Genomic DNA, 23,149 nt, shown 5'->3' on the forward strand with positions numbered 1-23,149 from the left:
GGCGTTTCGGGCGGCCGCCCGGGGCCCAAGGCTGCACGGGGGCCCATAGCTGCCCAAACCGCACACAAGTGAAAAAAAAACTCTCCAGGGCTGCTGCCGGCCGCATTCTAGCGGTCATCGGTCCCACGTGCTGCTGATGAAGAGGAGGGGGGGATGTGCAGGGGGAGTCATTTGCGGCCAGGGAACAGGGGCACAGCACATCAGCTGTAGAGAGCAGACTGTCAGAGATTGTGATTGGCAGGTGCTGGAGTCTCCCTGACAGTCTGCTCCTCTGTGCTGCTGTGCACTGTCCCTCCTGTTTAAATCTCCAGCAGCTGCCTGATAACGGCAAAACTGAAACTAGAGGGTGAAGGACCTGTGGTGACGTCACAGTCACATGATTAAGGTCCTGGAGGCTACCAGAGACAAGCACCGCAGAGGAAGAGACTGTGGTAAGTGTGTGTGTGTGTGTTTGTGTGTGTGTTTGTGTGTGTTTGTGTGTGTGTGTCATAATGTAAGTCTATATAGTGTGTGCTGTGTATATAGTGTGTGCTGTGTATATAGTCTATATAGTGTGTGCTGTGTATATAGTGTGTGCTGTGTATATAGTGTGTGCTGTGTATATAGTGTGTGCTGTGTATATAGTGTGTGCTGTGTATATAGTCTATATAGTGTGTGCTGTGTATATAGTGTGTGCTGTGTATATAGTGTGTGCTGTGTATATAGTGTGTGCTGTGTATATAGTCTATATAGTGTGTGCTGTGTATATAGTGTGTGCTGTGTATATAGTGTATATAGTGTGTGCTGTGTATATAGTGTATATAGTGTGTGCTGTGTATATAGTGTGTGCTGTGTATATAGTGTATATAGTGTGTGCTGTGTATATAGTGTATATAGTGTGTGCTGTGTATATAGTGTGTGCTGTGTATATAGTGTGTGCTGTGTATATAGTGTGTGCTGTGTATATAGTCTATATAGTGTGTGCTGTGTATATAGTGTGTGCTGTGTATATAGTCTATATAGTGTGTGCTGTGTATATAGTGTGTGCTGTGTTTATAGTGTCTATAATGTAAGTCTATATAGTGTGTGTGGTTTGAATATATAGTGTGTGGTGTTAGTGTGAATTGTATATAGGGTGTTTAATCTCACATTTTTTGTGTGTGAAATAATTTCCCACCCATAGAGCCCTCTGCAGTAAGTCAGATGCTCAGAACCCCCCAAGCAATATAATCTCCCCCATAGAGCCCTCAGTAGTTATTATACTGCAGGGGGGGGGGGGGGGTCAGAGCGTTTGATTGACTGTTGAGGGTTCTATAGGGGAATAACTCCTTCCCCCCAGAACCATAAGGGCGGATTTACACGAACGTGTAATACGTCCGTGCAACGTGCGTGCTTTTTACGCGTGTCGTACGGACCTATATAAGTCTATGGGGCAGTGCAGACCGTCAGTGATTTTTGCGCAGCGTCTGTCCGCTGCGTAAAACTCACGACATGTCCTATATTTCTGCGTTTTTTGTGCATCACGCACCCATTGAAGTCAATGGGTGCGTGAAAATCATGCATGCCACACGGAGGCACCTCCGTGGGACGTGCGTGATTTGCTCAACAGCAGTAAAACTATGATTGCAAACAGAAAAGCACCACGTGCTACAAACATACAGAGTGTCATAATGATGGCGGCTGCGCGAAAGGCACGCAGCCGCGCATCATATGGTGATGACACACGGAGCTGTTAAGTGTCTTTTGCGCGCGCAAAACGCCGCATTTTTTGCGTGCGCAAAACGCACACGCTCGTGTAAATCCGCCCTAAGTGTCAGACGCTTAGACCCTCCCATAGGGCACTCAGCAGTCAGTCAGATGCACTGGGGAGGGGTGTCTGACTGCTTAAAGGGTAACTAACGAAACTTTTAAAAAAAAATTACGTCATAGTGACATGTCAAATGTTCTAATCGGTGGGGGTCCGGGCACTGAGACCCCACCAATTGCTGAAACAAAGTGGCAGAAGCGCTCAGGTGAGTGAGGAGCCACTTTGTTTCTGATCGTCTTTCCTCTGATAGCCGAGCATGCGGTCTATGGGCACAACAGAAAGTCTATGAGTCCGTACACCGCGACGAGTAAAAACAATCAGAAATGAAGTGGAACAGCGCTCACCCGGGCACTCCTGCTGCTTTGTTTTAGTGATCGGTGGTGGTCTCAATGCTGGGACCCCCATCGATCAAAACTTCTGACATATCACTCTCACTATGACACGCCAAATGTTTTTTAAAAGTTTAGTTACCTCTTCGGGACTGAATTTATTGGTTTGAGTTAATGTATGGGCCTGGGTCTTAATTTGCTTAGGGGTCTGGGGTATAAGACAATTGATGGTGTTTATGTCTGAATTTTTATGTTGCTATAGATGCTGAAAATGGCTACAGAATCAAGGGGAAAAGATTTCTCATCAGGAAACTTTGCAGTCATCAGGAGAAGTCGCCATAACGGTCTGTGTCAGATGGAGAAGAAAAGAGAACGACCCATCAGTGAAGACATCACCTGTGAGTCATTGCATTTATAGATCTGTCACCTCTCCTGACATGTCAGTTATCGGAAATCCTTGTATTCCACATAAAGTCTTTGTGTACCCAAGACTAATAGACACATGCGTGTTACCATTCCCCTTGTCAGGAGGATGTGTCCCTACATAGTGTGATACTGTCAGCGATGGTTGGAGACTGTCAATATGTAGTGACACAGCCCTTTGACATGGGGAATCGTAGCACTCATTTGTCAATGCTCACACAAAAAGGTGGTGTTTAATATAGACATGACGTGGCAGGGCGGTGGTGGAGAAGGGGGCCCAAGCTTGAGGAACAGCCCAGGGCCCATGGTTTACTTAATCCGCCACTGTTAATATGTATCCTAGAAAACTCTGATAGGGTATTTTCTCAGTTGTCTTTTAGGCCTGATTTAGTCAATTTATATGTCAGGAAGAGGGGACTCCTCAAAACTCTTGTAATAAGATTTTGTAATGTTGTTTTAGTCCACCATGCTTGGGAAAGTTTTACAGTAAGATCCTTAAAATTGTCGTAGGAGAGTAGTAATTTCCGCTGTGAGGTCAGCTCCTATTGCACCTGTTTCCCCTTCAATAAGAAATAAATTTGACACTTCTGTCTTATGTATTGTGTCTTTCTTTCAATTGATCAGATACAGTAGCATAGCTAGCAGGCGGGGGCAGGGGAGGCGGTGGCTCCGGGCCCACTGAGATGGTGGGGCCCACTCACTGCGATGGTGGGGCCCTCCGCTCCCGCCACTCCCGCTGCTCTGCTCTTCTCCTGCCACTCTTCTCTCGCCGCTCCCGTCGCTCTCACCATGACTGTGCGCGGCCACACAGCCTTTCAAGCTAGCAGACGTTCGCGCACTCTAGGCACGTCTGCTAGTGCACACTTCTAACGCTGCCAGCCAGGAACAGAAGAAGCCTGCCTGCGTGTGAGGAGAGGGTGAGCAAGCACCCCTCCCCGATGTATCCCGTTCTGAAATTATACAGAGATAATTGCTGCTTTAAACAGGGATGATGGGGGTTAATACAGGGATGATGGCTGTACTACCCATCATCCCTGTATATAACCCTCATCATTCCTGTATATATCAACCATCATCCCTGTCTATAACTGTATATAACCCCCATCATCACTGTATATAATCCCCCTCATACCTGTATATACCAGCATGGCTGGTATATACAAGGATGATGGAGGTTTTATACAGGAATGATGGAGTTATATACAGGGATGATGGTTGATATATACAGGGATGATGGGGGTTATATATGGGAATGATAGCTGGAGCAGCCATCATCCATTTATATAACCCTCATCATCTCTGTACACAACCCCCTATCATCCCTGTATATTCCAGCCATTATCCCTGTATATAACTGTATATAACCCCCATCATCACTGTATGTAACCCCATCATTCCAGCCTGGCTGGTATATACAGGGATGATGGAGGTTATATACAGGAATGATGGCTGGTATATACCGGGATGATGGTTGATATATACAGGGATGATGGGGGTTATATATGAGGATGATAGCTGGAGCAGCCATCATCCATGTATATAACCCCCATCATCTCTGTACACAACTCCCTATCATCCCTGTATATACCAGCCATTATCCCTGTATATAACCCCCATCATCACTGTACACAACCCCCTATCATCCCTGTATATACCAGCCATCATCCCTGTATATAACTGTATATAACCCCCATCATCACTGTATATAACCCCTATCATACCTGTATATACCAGTTGTGATGGCTGGTATATACAGGGATGAAGGTTGATATATACAGGGATGACGGGGGTTATATACGGGGATGATAACTGAAGCAGCTATCATCCATGTATATAACCCCCATCATCCCTGTCCAATACCCCCTATCATCCCTGTATATAACTGTATATAACCCCCATCATCCCTGTACACAACCCCCTATCATCCCTGTATATACCGAGTAAAATGTTTTTTTTAATGTATTTTCTATGATATATTAAAGTGTTTTTCTATCTGAATTATAAGGGTATTGTAAAGGATCTGCCAGGCACAGCTTCGGGGTTAACTCCCTTAATTAATCAGTCAGCACCTGAATCTACATCCCTGAGACTGACTCCAGCTTCCACCACTCAGGCTGGCAGGCTTAGGAGTGGGAGAGCCTATCGCAACCTGGCCAGACTCAGCTAGCTCCCGCCCTCGGTCTATTTAAGCCTGCCTTTCCTGTTCCTCCAGTGCTTGTGATTCTTTTTCGTGTGGTTTCCTGGCCCAGCTACAGCTCCTTCTATTTTGTTCCTGCTCCATACAGACCCTGGCTTACTGACTACTCTTCTGCTCTTCGTTTGGTACCTCGCACACTCCTGGCTTGACTCGGCTCATTCACCACTCTGGTTGCTCACGGTGTTGCCGTGGGCAACTGCCCCTTTCCCTTGCTTGTATTCCCTTGTATGTTTGTCGTGTTTGTCGTGCACTTACTGAGTGCAGGGACCGCCGCCCAGTTGTACCCCGTCGCCTAGGGCGGGTCGTTGCAAGTAGGCAGGGACAGAGTGGCGGGTAGATTAGGGCTCACTTGTCCGTTTCCCTACCCCCCGGTCATTACAGGTATGTTAACACGGGCTATTTTTGGCCATTTTTTTATACAGTGCCAGTATAATTTACACGCTCACTAACTGAAATACACGGTCTGTCATAATTGTGAATCCCAAAAGCAGTTCATTACTATATAGGCGATCATTAAAGTATTCGAAATAGAACAAGAGCGTTATAATGACTATAGGTCGGTGGGCTGATGTAACACATTAGGGGACACTCAGCCCTCATTCCCATATCATCTAATATTAGTATCATCTAGTTTTTCTTATGACTTCTAAATACCAATAACCCCTATTTTCTAGTATAGTCTATCATAATATAATTTATGCATGCAGCGGTGTACATAGAGGTAAGTAGTCCCCATAACATAGCCCAACTACTAGTTAAGACCACCACAACTAGACCCCAACTTGTACAGCCCTGTTTGCACGTGTAGTAGAAGTGTACAATGAATTTGCATTACAGCGGTATTCAATGAAACGCAAATGACAATTTTTATGTACACTTTATTGTATTGAGCTTAGTAGTTACATAGACATCCAGTAGAGTTTCTAAGACTTTTTTTCATAGTGGGGATGACACATACAGTATTCATGGAGAGAAAAGTGCTCCTTGAAATAAGACAAGCGAATTTGATTTCTTTACTAAGTAAAAGATGAAGGGATGATCTGCAATGAATGGTACCCGTACAGGTAAACTAGTAACACTTATTCCAACTCCGGTGGCAGCAGCTGCCTCAGTACCCTCTTCATTCACCTCTATAAACGCTTTGTGGGCTACACTTGACACAACTAAACCCTTTGTTTTAGATATTCCGGATAAATCAGCATTTGTTTGGAACAGATCAGTCATTCCCAATTTCTTTAGCATTGACAGAAGCTGATAGCTTGCTTCCATCTTGAATTTAGGGATCTTCATATCAATCTCTGTCTCTCGTAAGTTTTTTGTTTGCACCCAGCTGGTCAGTAAGTCAGGCGTCGCCTTTGACAGGAGCTAAAAAAGCAAAAAAATAAAAATAAGAAACAGTGTAAATAAAAATGAACTTGGCCTCAGCTCTGGCCTTAAAAGGATTGTCTCATTAGAGATGACCCCTTTCAGATTTGAGCAGCTAATTTTGCCCGGGGAACCCGCAGCCTGCCATACATATCTACTGTAGTGGCCACTGCAGGGGAAATGTAGTATTGCATGATGGCCATGCAGATGAAAGGCCATATATTTAATAAATGGACGCCTCGAGTCCGCCAGAGAAAAAGGCTCTCTTGTAGAATGGATCACCATTTTGGCTCATAGAGGATGGTCACCCTCTATAGTGCCCATATGTCCCAATTTGGCATAAGGACAGGGGTTGTCTCTGTGAGATAAGCCCTTTAAAAACTATGTCTGTTTTTGAATCATTTTTTTAAATTTCTCCAGTGAATATAATGAAAAATTACCCAACTTTGCAAATAATCACTGATTAAAGAAATCCTATGTTTTTGTGAATACAGCTTCTATGCAGAATTATGTGTCCCACGTAGAATTTATATATGCATGTTTTGTTGCTTATTAAAGGAGACCAAGTAGAATAAATGTATAAAAAGCCTTTGGAGTACAGTGTGTGGCCTCCCAGTGTTTGTGATGTGAATTGCAGCCTGCTCAGGGTTTTGCTACCATGTCACGATAATGTATTGAATTTGTATCATGAGAAATTGGAGTCCTAGATGATATTTGCGGAATGGTATTACATTTTTATTGTACACTACACGGCCGTTATTTTTGGCAACTCTTCTTAGATTTATAGGACTGACTTACAAACTCACTTAATGCTCTACTGTTCTAATATAGTCTATAATGTCCATAATGTCAATATGCCCTTATAGAGTGACCCTATATATCGCATGTCCCTCGTTTGTTAATTTAAAAAATATATATTTAGCATTACCTCATTTACTCCATCAATTTCATCAGGCAACAGTATGATCATACTGATGTCTTCTTCATATGGAAGATGTAGAACCTTGCATTTTATCTCTGTTAGGGCAGCAAATTTGAACTTTCCACTCATAGACATCATCTGAATCGTCTTCTTTTCATTCTGGTAGAAGCAAAACATACAAATTCAAGCTTAAAGGCTATGGACACCTTTGATGGCATTTTTTTTCTCTAATATATAGAGCAATCAGTGTGATTAGTGCAACTTTGTATATAGTTTTTATTAAAAATTAGTTTTACTTTTGGAGATACAGCTGTTCTGTATTCTCTATACGGAACAGCTGTGTCGCTCGTTTTGCACTGAATCCGTCAGTCCCCCGGACCTGTCTTGCAGGATCCACCTGCAATCGATCACATCTAAGTTATGAACTTAGATGTGATCGTTTACAGGTGGATCACACACACACACACACACACACACACACACACACACACACACACACACTATAGATGTAGCAGATTACCTTAGTCATGTGGAAAGTTCCTTCTTTTGTATTTTCTGGATGGAACTTTTTTGCCCACTGCCCCTTAAAGTAAATTGCATTTACCAAGGCCAAAACGGATGATGCATCAAGTGATCCTTTAGCATACAAGTCAATAATTTTACCTAGCATGACAAAACAGACACAAAAAGTAACAAATATGAGCAAAAACTGGCAGTTGTTTGATGAATTAATGTTATTTGACTTTGATTCAGTTATACTCTACAAGGGTTATGCTTTGTAGGGACTCTGTCATTATTCTGGTCTTCTAATTGGGACCTTCTCTATTAGTTAAGGAGAATCTGTCAGCTCTTCTGTCATGTCTGTTCTAGTAAATACTTTTATTACCTATAACATATTTTAACAATACTGCAGCATCTTTTCTCCGAACCTCATGTTGTGACGCTCCTCTGTTATTCTTCCTAAAAAGTTCTGAATACATTGAATACTGGGTGTTACCAGTTGGTGTTGTGTCCCTACACTGTCCAATCAGTGCTGAAAGTGCCAGATTGTGTAGGAAATAACCCTTTTGACAATGGGAATGGTTACACCCAGTTGTCAATTCATTCATAAATTTCTAGGAGGAATAATAGAGGAATGGCACAGTGCCGAATTCTAAGGAAAGATGCTCCAGCATTGTTATTTCATGGGGTAAATAGGTATTTACTAAAACAGACATGTCAGGAGAAGTGACAGGTCATCTCTGTAGGTTGACACTTGTGGAACTGGAGATAAAATTATACTTGTATATCAGGGGACTGCACAAATATAACTTGATACCCTAATACTTCTATGATCATAGATGCTCCTTTAATGAATAAGAGCAGTCCAATAACAGATCATGGCAGTGATGAGTCCTTGTTATTGATCTGCAAGAACATCATCAGAATATAGGAATCTTGAATCTGAACACTGGCTCTAGGACAGCAGCTTAAATTCCTGCAATTTTTATAATCTATCTTCAGATTACTTTGCTCATAAGAGATTGATACAGATAATAGATGTACATACCTCCCAACCATCCCGGATCCAGCGGGACAGTTCCGGATTCCGTGAGGTGTCTTGCTGTTCCGAGCAGCTGGTGGCATGTCCCGGTTTCAATTATATCTGCGTCCTCAGGATGCAGATACAGTTGAATCAAACTGTAAGGCAGCCAGGTGCGGCTTGACCGAGTCAGGCACAATGCAGTGACGTCATCATGCCTGCCTGCACCAAGCCACACACAATGCGGAGGGATCCGCTACACTACACTCATAGTGGGAAGAGGTATAGGTGAGTATTTATTTAATTACCTTTATAAGGCACTATGGGGGCATTATACTGAATGTGGGGGGCATTATACTGGACATAGTGGGCAGCTATGGGGACATTATACTGCGTAAGGGCAGCTATGAGGGCATTATATTGCATGAGGGCAGCTATAGACGCATTAAACTGCATGGGGGCAGCTATAGGGGCATTATACTGGATATGTGGGCAGCTATGGACATTATACTGCATGGGGCAGCTATGGGCGTATTATCTTGGATGTGGTAGGCAGCTATCGGGGCATTGTACTGTGTGGGGGTAGCTATGGGGGCATTACACTGCATGGGGGCAGCTATGGGGCATTGTACTGTGTGGGGGCACTATGGAAGCATACTTGGTGGCAGGGGAAGCTATGGGGGCATTATACTGGGTGGGGGGAAGTTACTTGGGCATTATACTGTGTGGGGCAGCTATGGGGGCATTATACTGCATGGGAGCAGCTTAAGGGGATTGTACTGTGTGGGAGTACTATGAGGGGCATTGTACTGTGTGGGAGCACTATGGGGGCATTGTACGGTGTTGGAGGAAGCTATGGGGGCATTATACTGGGTGGGAGCTATGGGGGCATTATAATGTATGTGGGGCAGCTATAGGGGCATTACATTGTATGGGGCACCTATCGGGGCTTGACACTGTTTGGGTCATTTTACAGTGTGGGGGGGGGGCATTTTACTGTGTGTGGGGACATTATACTGTGTGTGGGGGCACTATTGGGGCACTATATTATGGGGGCACTATACTGAGTGGAGAGGCATTGCACTGTATGGGGGCATTATACTGTGTGTGTGTGCGTGTGTGTGTCTGTGTGTGTGTCTGTGTGTCTGTCTGTGTGTGTGTGTGTGTGGAGGGGAGGCCCTATGGGTGCTTTAAACTGGTGGGCACTATGGGGGCAATATGTGTGGGGCAATATGGGGCATTATACTCTGTGTGGCGGCATTACAGGGGAATACACTATGGGGAAATTATTCTGTGTGGGGGGCACTATTGGGCCATTGTGGGGTGAACTGGGTGTGTATGGGTGGGGGCTGGGCAGGGTTAAAGCCGTTCCTTAACGTTAAAAAAAATTGCAGTGGCGTAGCAGGAGTTGTCCCTATTTACAATACTTGAAAGTTGGGTGGTATGAATATATATTAGGGAATTACATATAAAGGCATTCCCTATGATACAAGAGTAGTTTCAGTTGTGGCTCATAAAATATACTGTCATAATTTATAAATAATGAAATATGAACACAAATTTTGCTGAATAAAGTAAATTATGGAACATAATGAAAAATTATTTACCATTTGTTATAGATTTTATCCATTCATTTATTTTCTTTCTTTCTGCTTCTGCATTATGCTGGAAGTCAACAGTCTGGAGATCTGCATTGAACTCATTTTTTATACGCTTTACATATTGCTGAAATAAACAATTCAATATTTTCAAGGTGAGGTAAGACTGCATTTGCTCATTGAATAGGACCTTTCATCTGTCCTGACTGACTATTTTTGTAAATTTGTGTATTCTCCATTAAATAACGATTAAGAAGCACCTTCTTTTTTTTTTTTTAGAACTCTGCGTTGTGCTGTTCCTCAGTTGTTCTTAATGGAAATGTATAAATGAGGCTCTGTTCACATTGCATTGGGGCTATACATCAGAGTTATATGTTTACCTGCAACATATGCCACTGTATAGTCATATACAATGTTAAGTACCATGCGGTAAACATTTTCTTACAGTGGTGCACTGTATAGGAAAGCGCAGTCTGCTGTGCTTTTCTATGCAGCAAAAAAATAAAGAAATGGTATGTCGGAACATACCACCTTGACAAAGACAAAAAGGTCACAAACTTTTGGGGTCCGTCAGGGGAATGGGGCACATGGCTACACTTGATGTATATGCAAGGAGCTTTTCTGGCCAATACGCCGAACGTGTTAAATAATCTGAGGAATGGCAGAGTACTAAGAATTTTTTTTCCCAGAATTGTTATTTTAAGGGGAATAAAAGGACAAAAACATACATGACAGCACCTTTTTAAACCAAATAAGAAGTACTCTAACAAAGTTTTGCATACTTTTCTCTAGCCAGAAATAAAATGAATTTGAACTAGAAAATTTTGGTTACCTTTGACTTCCTATACATAGGTAATGCTAACAAAATACATTAAATCCTTAAGAAGAAAACATTTGAGAACGCGTAAAATAAATGGAAAAGTACAGTAGAAAAAAAATAACAAACTTCAAATTTGTAACTTACATCTAGAACTGTAAACGTCTTTTCTCCAAAAAGTCCATTCACGATCTTGAGTTCATACTTTTTGCCTGTCTGGTTTGACAGAAGTTCCTTAATGTCTGGTTGGAGTCCTTCTTCACTGTCCTATAATGCACATACTATAAGTAATATTTAACGCATGGGCAGAAGATTTCAGATGTAAATGCCAGATTGTAGAAGTCATGAAATCATGAAAAAGAAATGTTGGGTAATGTGGGAAGAGGCTATATTTATGCACGATAATTTTAGCTTGTTGGAGTGAGCAGTGGATGAGCTCACATTTTGTTATATATCTTACATTAATTTAGTCTCTGAGAGCAGATCTTGGGTGCTATATCTAGCAGAACAGCAATATTTGCTACCTGGACAGCACTTTGCCCAAGTGCTAATTCTTGATGCCAAGATAATTTATACTGCAGATATAGATGGAATCGCAAAACGTAGAGTAGAGGATGTGCACCATGAGGAGAACCCAATTTTTATTCTGTTGTTGTGCCCTCCGTCATCTATTTACTCCTTATTTCTAAAGAAGATATTGGCCTTACAGAGCACTTCTTTTATTTATAATAATTTTTATAGAAGTGTGCAAGTTTCTCTACACCTTTATGCCTATAAATGTTTAATTGAGGGGAAACTCTTACAAAAAAAACAAATTTTCTATTAGAATTTAATACTTAGGGAGTCCTTCAGACTTTTTCCACCTATGCTGTATACATGGCCCAGATATGATACAACTCTAAACATTGGACTAACAGAAATACCCAGATCCTGAAGTACACAGGAATATTTTTATAATAGGTAGACATCACTTCTGTTATGTGCAAGACATGATTACGTTTGGTTAATATATACCTTTGTTGCGCTTGAACAAGGTTTTGGAACATGAAGGACCTGCAATAGAAAAGACAATTTAGCATGAATAATATAGGATATCCTAGTCTTGAAAGCCTAGTGACCATGAAACTGCACAGACATGCTTGCTACTGTATCTGAATATCATTGTATGTAATTGTGCAGTAATGGTTTTAAAAGGGGTATTTAAAACTCCTTGAGACTTTCCCTATGCCTGAGAAATAGGTCCTATAGGTGCCGGTACTCTGCTATGGTGTTTGTCTGCTACGACTATGGTTTAGACTCAACTTGTTTTCTGATCTCACTTCTCTGAGCTGTCTGCACTGACCCTGTGTCTTGTTACCTGTCCTGCAAGAACTCTTCCTGCTCTGACTTTGGCATATGCATGACTTTCCTTGTATCTGTGCTACACATCTCGTGCCTGTTTACATGTCAATGTTTGCTAAATTTGACTTTTCTGGGATAGCAACCTGGGAATTCCCTGTGGGAACGTCCATACCTCTGGGAGGATGTTAAGGGTAAGAACAGGATAATAGCTTGGACTCAGTTTCTTAGTCTATCCTATGCCAACCCGTTATTAACCAAGTGGGTTCACTGCCGGTCTGTGACTTATCTATGTACTCATCAAAGATAAAGAAACTGGAAACACAAAGTATTTAGAAACACAACAAATAGGTAAAGCAAGGTCTTTATATGTTATATTGAGAACTTTGTGTTCCTTAAGCACCTTTGACAAAGACTTCCCTTTTTAGTTAGGTACTGGGTAAGTAACCAGGTTGAATTCAGCCCTGTTTCTTTTCAATACAATGATAGGTTATTGCGTCTTGTAAAATTCTCATGTTACCATATAACATATGGGCAATGAAAATGTTCTACCATGACACATTATAGAATATAACATTGGTGAAGGTCTATAAGCTATGACCCCATGATTCACAAAACAAAACTCTGAATACCTTTCTGCATTACTTGAAGATTTCCATACCTCATATTTGCAATATATCTGTATAGCGTCCATGGCCATGAACCGGCGGCATTACTCACCCCCCTGCGGCCACAGCCATGGATCTGTGAGCGCTGGCCCGCATCTCCTCCCCAGGAGACGCTCACTTCCGATCCGGTTCGCTGTGTCCCGTAGGGTGCGCGCGCACGCTCGTGCCCGGCCTTTAAGGGCCAGTGCGTGCACATGGGAATCATCATTAATTATCCCATGATCACCCTGGACTAGAAGAAGGGTCCTGCCCCTTTGCTCATTGCCTGAGCGTTTTTAGTATTCCCAAGTTAGTCTTTGCAAATGGTTCCTTAGTGATTACCCTGTTCTCGTTGTTCCCGTGCCCTGCTACCTGTATCCCATGCTGTGTTATTGTTCCTTAGCCTGTTAGTGATTGGAGTCATGTCCTGCTGCTCCTGTTGTCATCCGCAATGTCTTGCGCAACCTACTGCACCTGCTGTCATCTGCCACTGTCTGGACTATTCAGGTAACCTTGTGCTGGACTTTGTATTGCTTGCGTGCTCTGTTGTTTGGCCAGCTGCCTCCCCGCTAGGGCAGTGCGGCCTAGTGGGTCCACATACCCACAGACCGTGACAATATCACACAGTCTAATTCTCTACAAAACCTATTCATTTCAGTGGTGCTGCAAGGATCTCCGGACCCTCGTTTATTGACGCAGTGGCTCTCATATTAAAAATGGTTGTCTGTGATGAGACAACTCCTTTAACTACTTTACCAATTGCTTCTGCCCCAATATTACGCTCTAATATACTGTATCTGAGTGATATATCAACAGATAATTAGAACTGGAATATCCCTTTACATTTTAGCCTTTTAAAATAAGTATTAATTGCAGAACAATGGTACCTTTTCCATTTGGGACTTAGTATTTCCATCTGATCCTCTCATAACCATCTCCAACACTATAGAAATGCTCACGGGTGAGTAAAATATGTTTTTGTTTTTTTCAGTTTTCAGGATTTCTTTCAATAGGTCATACGAGAAGCTGAAAACTGCTTTACTAGAGGCATCCATGATGTTTACGGTGGATCCTATAAAAAAGAAATACATTCAATTACTGTTCACACTTGAAAATGCCAAATTACTGAGAAACCTACACCATTATTTATTTTTTATTTTTTGGCTTCTACCTCTTAAAGAGGCTCTGTCACCAGATTATAAGTGTCCTATCTCCTACATAATCTGATCGGCACTGTAATGTAGATAACAACAGTGTTTTTTTATTTTGAAAAACAATCATTTTTGAGCAAGTTAGGAGCAATTTTAGATATATGCTAATTAGTTTCTTAATGACCAACTGGGCGTGTTTTTACTTTTGACCAATTGGGCGTTGTAAAGAGAAGTGTGTGATGCTGACCAATCTGTGACCAATCAGCGTCATACACTTCTCATTGTTCCAGCCCAGCTTCTTTCACTGCACAATCACGCTGTAACAATGGGCTGGAACAATGAGAAGTGTATGACGCTGATTGGTCAGCGTCATACACTTCTCTTTACAACGCCCACTTGGTCAAAAGTAAAATCACGCCCAATTAGTCATTAAGAAACGAATTAGCTTAAATCTAAAATTGCTCATAACTTGCTCAAAACTGATTGTTTTTCAAAATAAAAACTACTGTTGTTATCTACATTACAGCGCCGATCAGATTATGTAGGAGATAGGGCACTAATAATCTAGTGACAGAGCCTCTTTAAGCAGTCTTGAAAACCACTGTTATGTTCAATTAGGGCTAGATTACTTTCTTATTGCTTATCTGGTAGTTTGAGAGGTGCAAAAGGTTAGAATATATAAAAAGCTATTTCATGGGTTAGTGAAAAAGGTGGATTTTTAAGTCAGAAGCGAAAGTAAAACATTTTTTATGTGTTATTAATATCTAACTATATAGTTTAGAACACAATTTTTTTTCAATAAAATATTTTTATTGAATTTTTCAAAAACAAAAATAACAGATATTTTCCTTCTTGTCCCAACACCCTCATCTCACCCCCCCCCTCCCACCCACATACAAAACAGTGTGTACCATAATACAAGGTTTGAACATCATAGGCATCGAAGAGAAACATAACGTTAGCAGTAGGCAATGTCACCTAAAATTCGAGTACAATCAAGGCCAAACATCGCACAGCAATAAGCATCAAAGAGGTATATGCATACAAAGAAACTCTTCCAAAACCCTGTCTACAAAATAGGTAGAAATAGCAGGCACCCTACTCATCCCCTCCCACACCGGAATAACAGCAATAATATATCATATCATCATACTGTTCAAATAAGGCCTAATCTGTATCTGGTCAACTTCCTAGACGCTAGTCCAGGGGAATCTATCCATGACGCCCAGAGTTTTTCTAAATAATTTAGAACACATTTAAACAGTACACTGGAATACATTAGTTAAAAATTCTCTGAAGAATTTCACTTACCTCATGTACGATGCAAGTAAAAAGTACTATAGTGAGTAGGAGATATATATATAGAAAGTATATGGAAGTAAATGTAAGTCATATTACCTTGCCTGATTTGTTAAACAGTCTCACTGTATCCTTGCTAGATCTCAACTGACTGGTAAAGCATTTAAAATGTGCTGACTTTTATACTTTGTCTGTACCCACTGGCAATGTGCCATATAATCCAATGTTTGTGTAGCGAGTAACTGAATGGTACATTGTTTGCCATAGCTCTGTTGACACATTTTGAAGCACTTATTCACTTTTAAGTTGAAGGCTTTAAATGTCTTTGTTAATAAACATTATCTTTCTATTTATCTATCATTAGAAAAGGCAAAGCCGGAAAAAAATCCTTTATGCATTTGTCTGACAGGCTGAGCAGGTTTCCTACATTCTCAACAAACCAAATGAGCATCTAAAAGAAAAAAATCCTGAGCTAAATAATAAGTGTAAAAATGTAGGAAAGTAAAAACCTATTAAAATTTACATTTGGTAAATAAATTTAAAAAAAGGGTTAACTCGGTGGTCCCTTATAAAAAGTATAACTAGTGCAAAAAAACATCTAGAAATAGAATCCTAAACAAAGTTTTCCATTGGGATTTTAATGTGAACCAATAAAATATTTGCTTCAATGGGGTAGAGGAAATTTCTGCTTGCATCAAGTGTAGTTTTTGCCCACTGTCTAAAGTGCTCAAAAAAAAAGTATTAGATTTATAAGTAACTATTTATTTATTTATTTATTTATTGAGGTTAAAGATAGACAATGTGTGACTGTACATTGCATGCGAAATATGACCTCAGTAGAACTTGATAAAAACCACATCAGTTACTTTATGAATTAATGACAAGAAAGACAAACAAAGATGTTCTTGCTTTTAGTTTTTTAGTTTTGTGTTTTTCCCTATTCACGTCAATGCATGAAAAGCTCAACTTTTTTAAAGAAATTTGTGATCAACAGAACATAATGCAGATCTTAACCCCTTAGTGACCACCAATACGCCTTTTCATGGCGGTCACTAAGGGGCCTTAGGCTAGGCCGCCGCCTTTTCACAGCAGCCTAGTCTAAGTCGTGCACGGGCATGTTGGAGTGGGTGCCCGGCTGTCTAATGACAGCCAGGCTCCTTCTCTAACGGTAATCAATGTCTACTTAGATCTCAACTGTTTAGCCCTTAAATGCTGCAGTCAATAGTGACCGCGGCATTTAAGACATTTACAGAGAGAGGGAGCTCCCTCTGTCACCCATCGGCGGCCCACAATTGCGATTGCAGGCACCTGATGGGGTGCCATTGCAGCCGTGGGCCTAGCATGGACAAAGATTATAGTAAAAAAATAATTTTTCTCTCGCTCTCCTCTTTCCTTCCCCTCTCTGTCTCTCCTTTCTCTCCCAATATGTCTAACTTAACCATTGTCTCCCTGAATGCACTGAGTCTGAATATCCCGGAAAAGAGGTCCTCCATTCTCCGTCTCCTCTGGAAGAAGAAGGCACAAGTGGCGTTTCTTCAGGAAACCCATTATCAGGCTGATAGCATACCGAAGTTGACGGACTCCCATTATACGGAGGGGTATCATAGTGCGTCACCTGATTCCAAGACCAAAGGGGTCTCCATCCTGATCTCCCTTGGGAGCATGTGGAGACTCGTGCGGATGGAGCGGGAAGGTATCTCTTCGTGAAAGATAGGTTGGCTAACACATTGTTCACACTGGCTTCATATTATCTCCCTAACACTGGTCAGGTTGCCTTCCTGGAGAGGGTTTTGGTGGAGTTGGATGGCTTCCTGGAAGGCACTCTAATACTGGGGGGGATTTGAATGTCCCCTTGGATCCCACATTGGACTCTTCGCGCGGGCACTCAACTTTACCCAGGTCAGCTCACTGTCGTATACGTCGGTTGTTGCACAAGCACCAATTGGTCGATGCGTGGCGGCTCCTGCACCCATCGACAAAAGACTATACTTTCTTTTCGGTCCCTCATAACACATACTCCAGACTAGATTATTTATTCCTACGCCACTTCCATCTGTCCGACCTCTCCTCAGCCTCCATAGATGATATTACCTTCTCGGATCATGCTCTCACCACTCTTTCCCTCTCACTCCCAGCGGCCCACCCTCGCTCCTGGCAGTGGCGCTTGAACGAATCGCTCCTGTAGGACTCAACGGTGGTATCGGACATTCGCAGGGATCTCCTGGAGTATTTTGCCACAAATGTTTCCCCGGAGGTTGACCCGCTTTGTATTTGGGAGGCGCATAAGTGTGTGATCCGCGTTCTTTCATCCGTATAGGTTCTAAACTTAAAAAGGTGCGAATTGCACACTTGCTGGATCTCTTGTCTCGCATACATCTATCGGAACAGTCCCATAAGGCCTCCTTGGACTGGGTGGTGGGGGCGGAGCTTGGGCAGCTGCGAGTTCAGGTTCGTTCCCTCTGCCTTTCCAAGGCTAGGGCCTCCCTAGCTAAATGCAGACGGCATTTCTATGAATTTAGTAACAAACCTGGTAATACCCTGGCGCGAGCACGTAGGAAAATAAGATTACGTACCTATGTCCCCCATATCCAGTCTTCCAGCAATAGGCGTATGCACCCTCCCCATGGCATCTCGGAGGCCTTCCGGGCCTATTACCATTCCCTTTATAATCTTCCTCGGGCCTCTCCATCTTCGGATGGGGGGAGCCAACTGGAGCAGATAGAGGCCTACCTTCGGTCCTCAGGGATGAAATGTCTCCCCCAGGAGGCTATTGCTGTTCTGGAGGAGCCTATTTCCCCGGAGGAGTGGTCACAGGCTTTGAAGGACTCGCCAGCAGGGAAGGCGCCGGGTCCTGATGGCCTGCCTTTACAATACTATAAGGTCTGCTCAGACCTGCTCTCACCCGATTTCCTGCATGCCTTCAACTCACTTACTGTGGGGCGCTCCCTCCCTCTGTACACGCTGAGAGCCTACATTACGGTGATACCCAAGGAGGGGAAGGATCCATCCATATGTCAAAACTATCGCCCCATCTCTTTGCTAAACATGGATCTAAAACTGTTTGCGAAGATTCTGTCCCATAGGATTACCCCCCTCCTCCATAATGTGATCCATTACAATCAGGTGGGCTTCATGCCTCTTAGGGAAGCTCGGGATAATACCACAAGGGCAATTAACTTGATATACCATGCGGCTTCCTCGGCTCTGCCCACGCTTTTGCTGTCCACCGATACGGAGAAGGCCTTCGACAGGGTCAAATGGGACTTTATGCTGGCCACCTTGCGGCATATTGGGCTGGGCACTCACATGATGCAATGGATTTCGAGCCTCTACTCCTCCCCCTCGGCCCGGGTTAAGGTCAATGGTACTTTTTCCTCCCCACTCGCTATCTCTAACGGCACAAGGCAAGGTTGTCCCTTGTCCCCCTTAATTTTCAGTTTGTGCCTGGAGCCCTTCCTGTGTCAGGTTCGCTCCAAACCAGATATAGCGGGTGTATTGCTAGGAGGAGGGTCCCATAAGGTCGCGGCATATGCGGATGACCTGCTTTTCTTTCTCACAGCACCCAGGATCTCCTTGCCCAATCTCATGGCAGAGATGAGTAGATACTCGAAATTGTCCAACTTCAAAATTAACTATTAGAAGTCGGAGGCTCTCAATGTCTCGTTGCCACAGTCTCTGGTGAAAGATCTGTCTGAGTCCTTCTCCTTTAAATGGGCTAGAGACTCACTCAAATATCTGGGGCTCCAGCTCTTCTGGGATTTATTTAGCCTTTATGCAGTTAACTACCCTCCCCTCCTTCAACGGGAAAAGAGCGATTTGGATTCCTGGACGACGGGCACCTTTACTTGGTTCGGCAGGTGTGCAATTTTTAAAATGAATATCCTGCCACGGATCTTGTACCTCTTCCAGGCCCTGTCAATTCATATTTCCGCACATTCCTTCAAGACCTGTTGTCCTTACTCCATAGATTCATATGGGTGGGGAAACCAGCCCGTATAGCCCTCTCCATGCTTTTCCGTGCTAGGTGTGAGGGCGGGGTGGGTCTTTTGGACTTTGTCTTATAACACCAGGCCTCACAACTGTCACGGATTCTGGATTGGTTCAGGCACACGGAGGTTAAACAGTGGGTGTCGATGGAACAGACCTTTCTGGCAGTCCCTTTCCAGCCTCTGCCTTGGTTGGGCAAAGATATTCGGTTGCGTCCCGGCTCTTCCTCCGGAAAGAAATCTCCCCATCTCCCTCCCCTCCTCTTTCCAGTCCTGGGCAATCACGCATTCCCTCCGGGCGAGAAAGGGGTCCATTCAGGCGCTGGTTGCGGGCAGGTAAGGGACATGCTGCTCATTCCATACAAGGGGAGACTTGGATGACTGGCCCACAGTTAGCGCCTCTGACAGACCCCCTTCCTTTTACCTCTTGACAGATCACTCAACTGAGACATTTTCTCATTTCCTTGCCTGACCCTACAGAATATGCGCGGGATAGTTCCCCTTTTGAGCTCCTTTGCACAGGTACGGGCATGTTGCGCCACTCTCTGTCCAGACTATATACCCTACTGATTTCCCCTTCCAATCTTCCTACACCTTCCTACCTGCTCAGCTGGGAGAGCGACTTGGGCCTAACATTTACAGCAGAACATAAGGACCGTTTGTTCCCAATGACACATAAATCCTCCATGGCTAGCAGGTTTCAGGAGGCGGGATTTAAGATCTTATCGCGATGGTATAGAGTGCCTTCCAGATTGCATGCAATGATTCCTGCGGTCTCACCGCTGTGTTGGAGATGTGGAGACCAGGTGGGCACGATTTTACATATCTTCTGGGAGTGCCCGCTGCCGACAGATTTCTGGTCGGAGGTGTGGCGCATCTCCTCCAAATTCACGGATATCCTCCTCATGCGGACGCCGGCCTTTTTCCTGCTCCATCTGTGCGAGGCTCCATTATCTATGTACCAACGCTCTGTGTTTCGCCACCTGGTGAACGCAGCTAGAGCGTGTATTCCTGCGCTGTGGAGACAAACTTACCCTCCATCGATTGGTATGTGGTTCGGTAAGATCCAGGAGATTATGAGAATGGAGGATCTCATGGCATCCATGAGAGGGACCCATGCTAAATTCCTCAAAACTTGGTATCACTGGGTCAGATTCAAATCTTCTGTTGAGTTCGGGAACATTGTGGCTTCATGAATATAATCCTGAGGTATAGGGGGCATTCTTAGTTCTCTTCCCTCCCTTTCCCCTCTCTGTCTCACCTCCTCTGTTGCTTTTCTCTCTCTCCTTGATATGTCTACCCACGGACCTTTGTGCATGGCTGCGGGTTCAGGATGCATAGGTCGTCCGTTTCAATTACTGTATCAGATGTACGTTACTGTTCTTTTTGCACTTATTGTGCTGCAGATGTTTGCACTATCGTGTCTTGTGTTGTGGAAAATGGAAAATAAAAGAATTGAAAAAATAAATAAATAAATAAAACCATGTTTTCCATTAAAATGTGGTTTTATTTAGTAAAAAAAAGAACTAAAAGTACACATATATGGTAACACCGCGACTGCAAAAAACGATGGCGGAATTGCTTTTTTTACATTGCCCACCATAAAAGTGATAAAAGTTAATTAATAAGTCCCATTTACTTTAAAAAGTACCAAGAAAAACTACGTCTCGTCTCGCATAAATAAGCCCACATATCACTAAAGTGACGGAAAAATACAAAAGTTACGGCTCTTGGAATGCGATGATGCAAAAACAAATAATTTTAGTTTAGTAAAAAGTGTTTTTATTGTGCAAAAGTAGTAAAACCTAAATAACCTATACATATGTGGTATCGTCGCAATCCTACCGACCCATAGAATAAAGATAATGTGATATTTACACTGCACGGTGAATGGCGTAAATTTAAACCGCATATAACAATGGCAGAATATCTGTTTTTTTCTATTCCCTCCTCAAAAAAGTTAATAAAAGTTAATAAAAAAATTATATATAGCCCAAAATGGTGGCATTAAAAAAATACAACTAATCCCGCAAAAAAAGTCCTTATACAGCTATGTCAACGTAAAAATAAAAATTGATCGCTCTTAAAATGTGGCGATGAAAAAAACTAAAAAAAATAAATGCTTGCTCACTATGGGGTTATTGTCATCACACTTTCAGAAAATCCACGGTTACGGTCATGCCTCGAGACCAGAGCGTGGACTTGCTGTGTCACTATTGGATTTGGCTTGGGCTAAAATGGTGGCGGGGGGGGGAGGGTAGAGTCTTAGGGATTTTGGATGAGAGTACCTGGCTCGCAATCTCCTTTCTAGTTCACCCCAAAGGTATTTGATAGGGTTGCGGTCAGGGCTCTGTGTGGGCCAGTCAAATTCTTCCACAGCAAACTCACCTAACCATACATTTATGCACCTTGCTTTGTACACTGGGGCACAGTCATGCTGGAACAGAAAAGGACCTCCTCAAAACTGTTCCCACATAGAGAAGCATACAATTGTCCAAAATGTCTTGTTATGCTGAAGCATTAATATTTCCCTTTACTGGAATTAGTTGGCACAATGCAGTCAGACAGGTAATGTTCTCCTGGCATTCGCCAAATCCTGACTCGTCCATCAAACTGCCAGATAGAGAAGCATGATACGTCCCTCCACAGAACACGTTTCCACTGCTCCAAAGTCCAGTGGCGGCGTTCATTACACCACTGCATCCGAAGCTTGGAAACCCATGCGATGAAGCTCCCGGCTCACAGTTTTTGTACTGATGTTGATGCCAGAGGAAGTTTTGAACTCTTCAGTTATTAGGTCAGCAGAGTGTTGGCGACTTTTATCCATTATGCATCTCAGCACTCGGCGACCCTGCTCTGTAACTTTACGATGTCTGCCACATTGTGGCTGAGTTGCGGTGGTTCCAACAGTGGCATCCTGTTACAGTACAATGCTCGAATTCACTGAGCTCTTTAGAATGACCCATTTTTTCACAAATGTTTGTAAAGGTGACTGCATACCTAGGTGCTTGATTTTATACATCTGTGGCAATGGGACTAAATGAAACACCTGAATTCAATGATTAAGAGGTGTGTCCCAATACTTTTGTTTATATAGTGTATTTCCAAAGCAATGAACCAGAATCATTAAACAGAAGCGGTTGTACAGGTCTGGCAGAGATTATGCAATACAGATACAAGTCAGGGTAGGGGGAGTCAGGAAACGGTCAACGCAAAAATGGCACCATCACAAATGGACAGGAACTAGAATTTTGGTTAAAATATTTAGAGGTGATCAGCCATAGGATAAGCATTGACCAGCTGACATAAAGTAAGCTAGTCATTTTAAGACGTGACAGAGCTCGTATCGGCCGCACAGGTATTCATAGCGGTCAATGTCCTATTATAACCATACTGATTTTCCTCAATGTGTGAATTACACTCTGAAAATTCTCATTCATTTGAATTACAAAGTATTTTTGGTGGGAATGTTAAATCTTCACCAATAATATACATTTCTGCCACTCGGCCTAACAATCTTGCAAGGCGGTGTGGAGGACATTAACCTCTTCCAGCTCCACGCCGCAACTATACTCAACTGGACCTCTGGCAACTTGAGGTGGGGTTCAAGAGGTGAGGTGGGGGGCACTACCAGGGTAGCATCATGCAGGTTGTCCCTCTGAGCCAGGGCTTGGACCTGTAGGGAGAGGCCCTGCATTTGCTGAGACAGGGTCTAAAGGGGGTCCATAGTTGTGTCAGGGACCAGGGTAGACTAGGTATATGGGCCTGT

At 43.0% G+C, this 23,149-nt stretch overlaps 1 protein-coding gene across 2 annotated transcripts in view; it reads right to left on the minus strand.

Annotated features, from left to right (window-relative positions):
* Positions 1-5,595: 5,595 nt before the first annotated feature.
* LOC142651696 (serpin B3-like) overlaps positions 5,596-23,149 on the minus strand; it is a 47,791-nt gene continuing 30,237 nt past the window's right edge. The window contains exons 1-8 of one of the 2 annotated variants that reach the window (XM_075826703.1): positions 15,494-15,547; positions 13,832-14,016; positions 11,974-12,012; positions 11,107-11,226; positions 10,152-10,269; positions 7,543-7,685; positions 7,029-7,181; positions 5,596-6,100 (exon numbers count right to left, since the gene is read on the minus strand). In XM_075826703.1, the coding sequence (XP_075682818.1) occupies positions 5,699-6,100; positions 7,029-7,181; positions 7,543-7,685; positions 10,152-10,269; positions 11,107-11,226; positions 11,974-12,012; positions 13,832-13,999 (1,143 nt within the window). In that variant the 5' untranslated portion in view covers positions 14,000-14,016; positions 15,494-15,547 and the 3' untranslated portion in view covers positions 5,596-5,698. Of the gene's footprint in view, positions 6,101-7,028; positions 7,182-7,542; positions 7,686-10,151; positions 10,270-11,106; positions 11,227-11,973; positions 12,013-13,831; positions 14,017-15,493; positions 15,548-23,149 lie in introns of those variants that run through there. The other variant, XM_075826704.1, reaches the window with a different exon arrangement.

Source organism: Rhinoderma darwinii, chromosome 5 (genome assembly GCF_050947455.1).
Source record: "Rhinoderma darwinii isolate aRhiDar2 chromosome 5, aRhiDar2.hap1, whole genome shotgun sequence".
Lineage (NCBI taxonomy): Eukaryota > Metazoa > Chordata > Amphibia > Anura > Rhinodermatidae > Rhinoderma > Rhinoderma darwinii.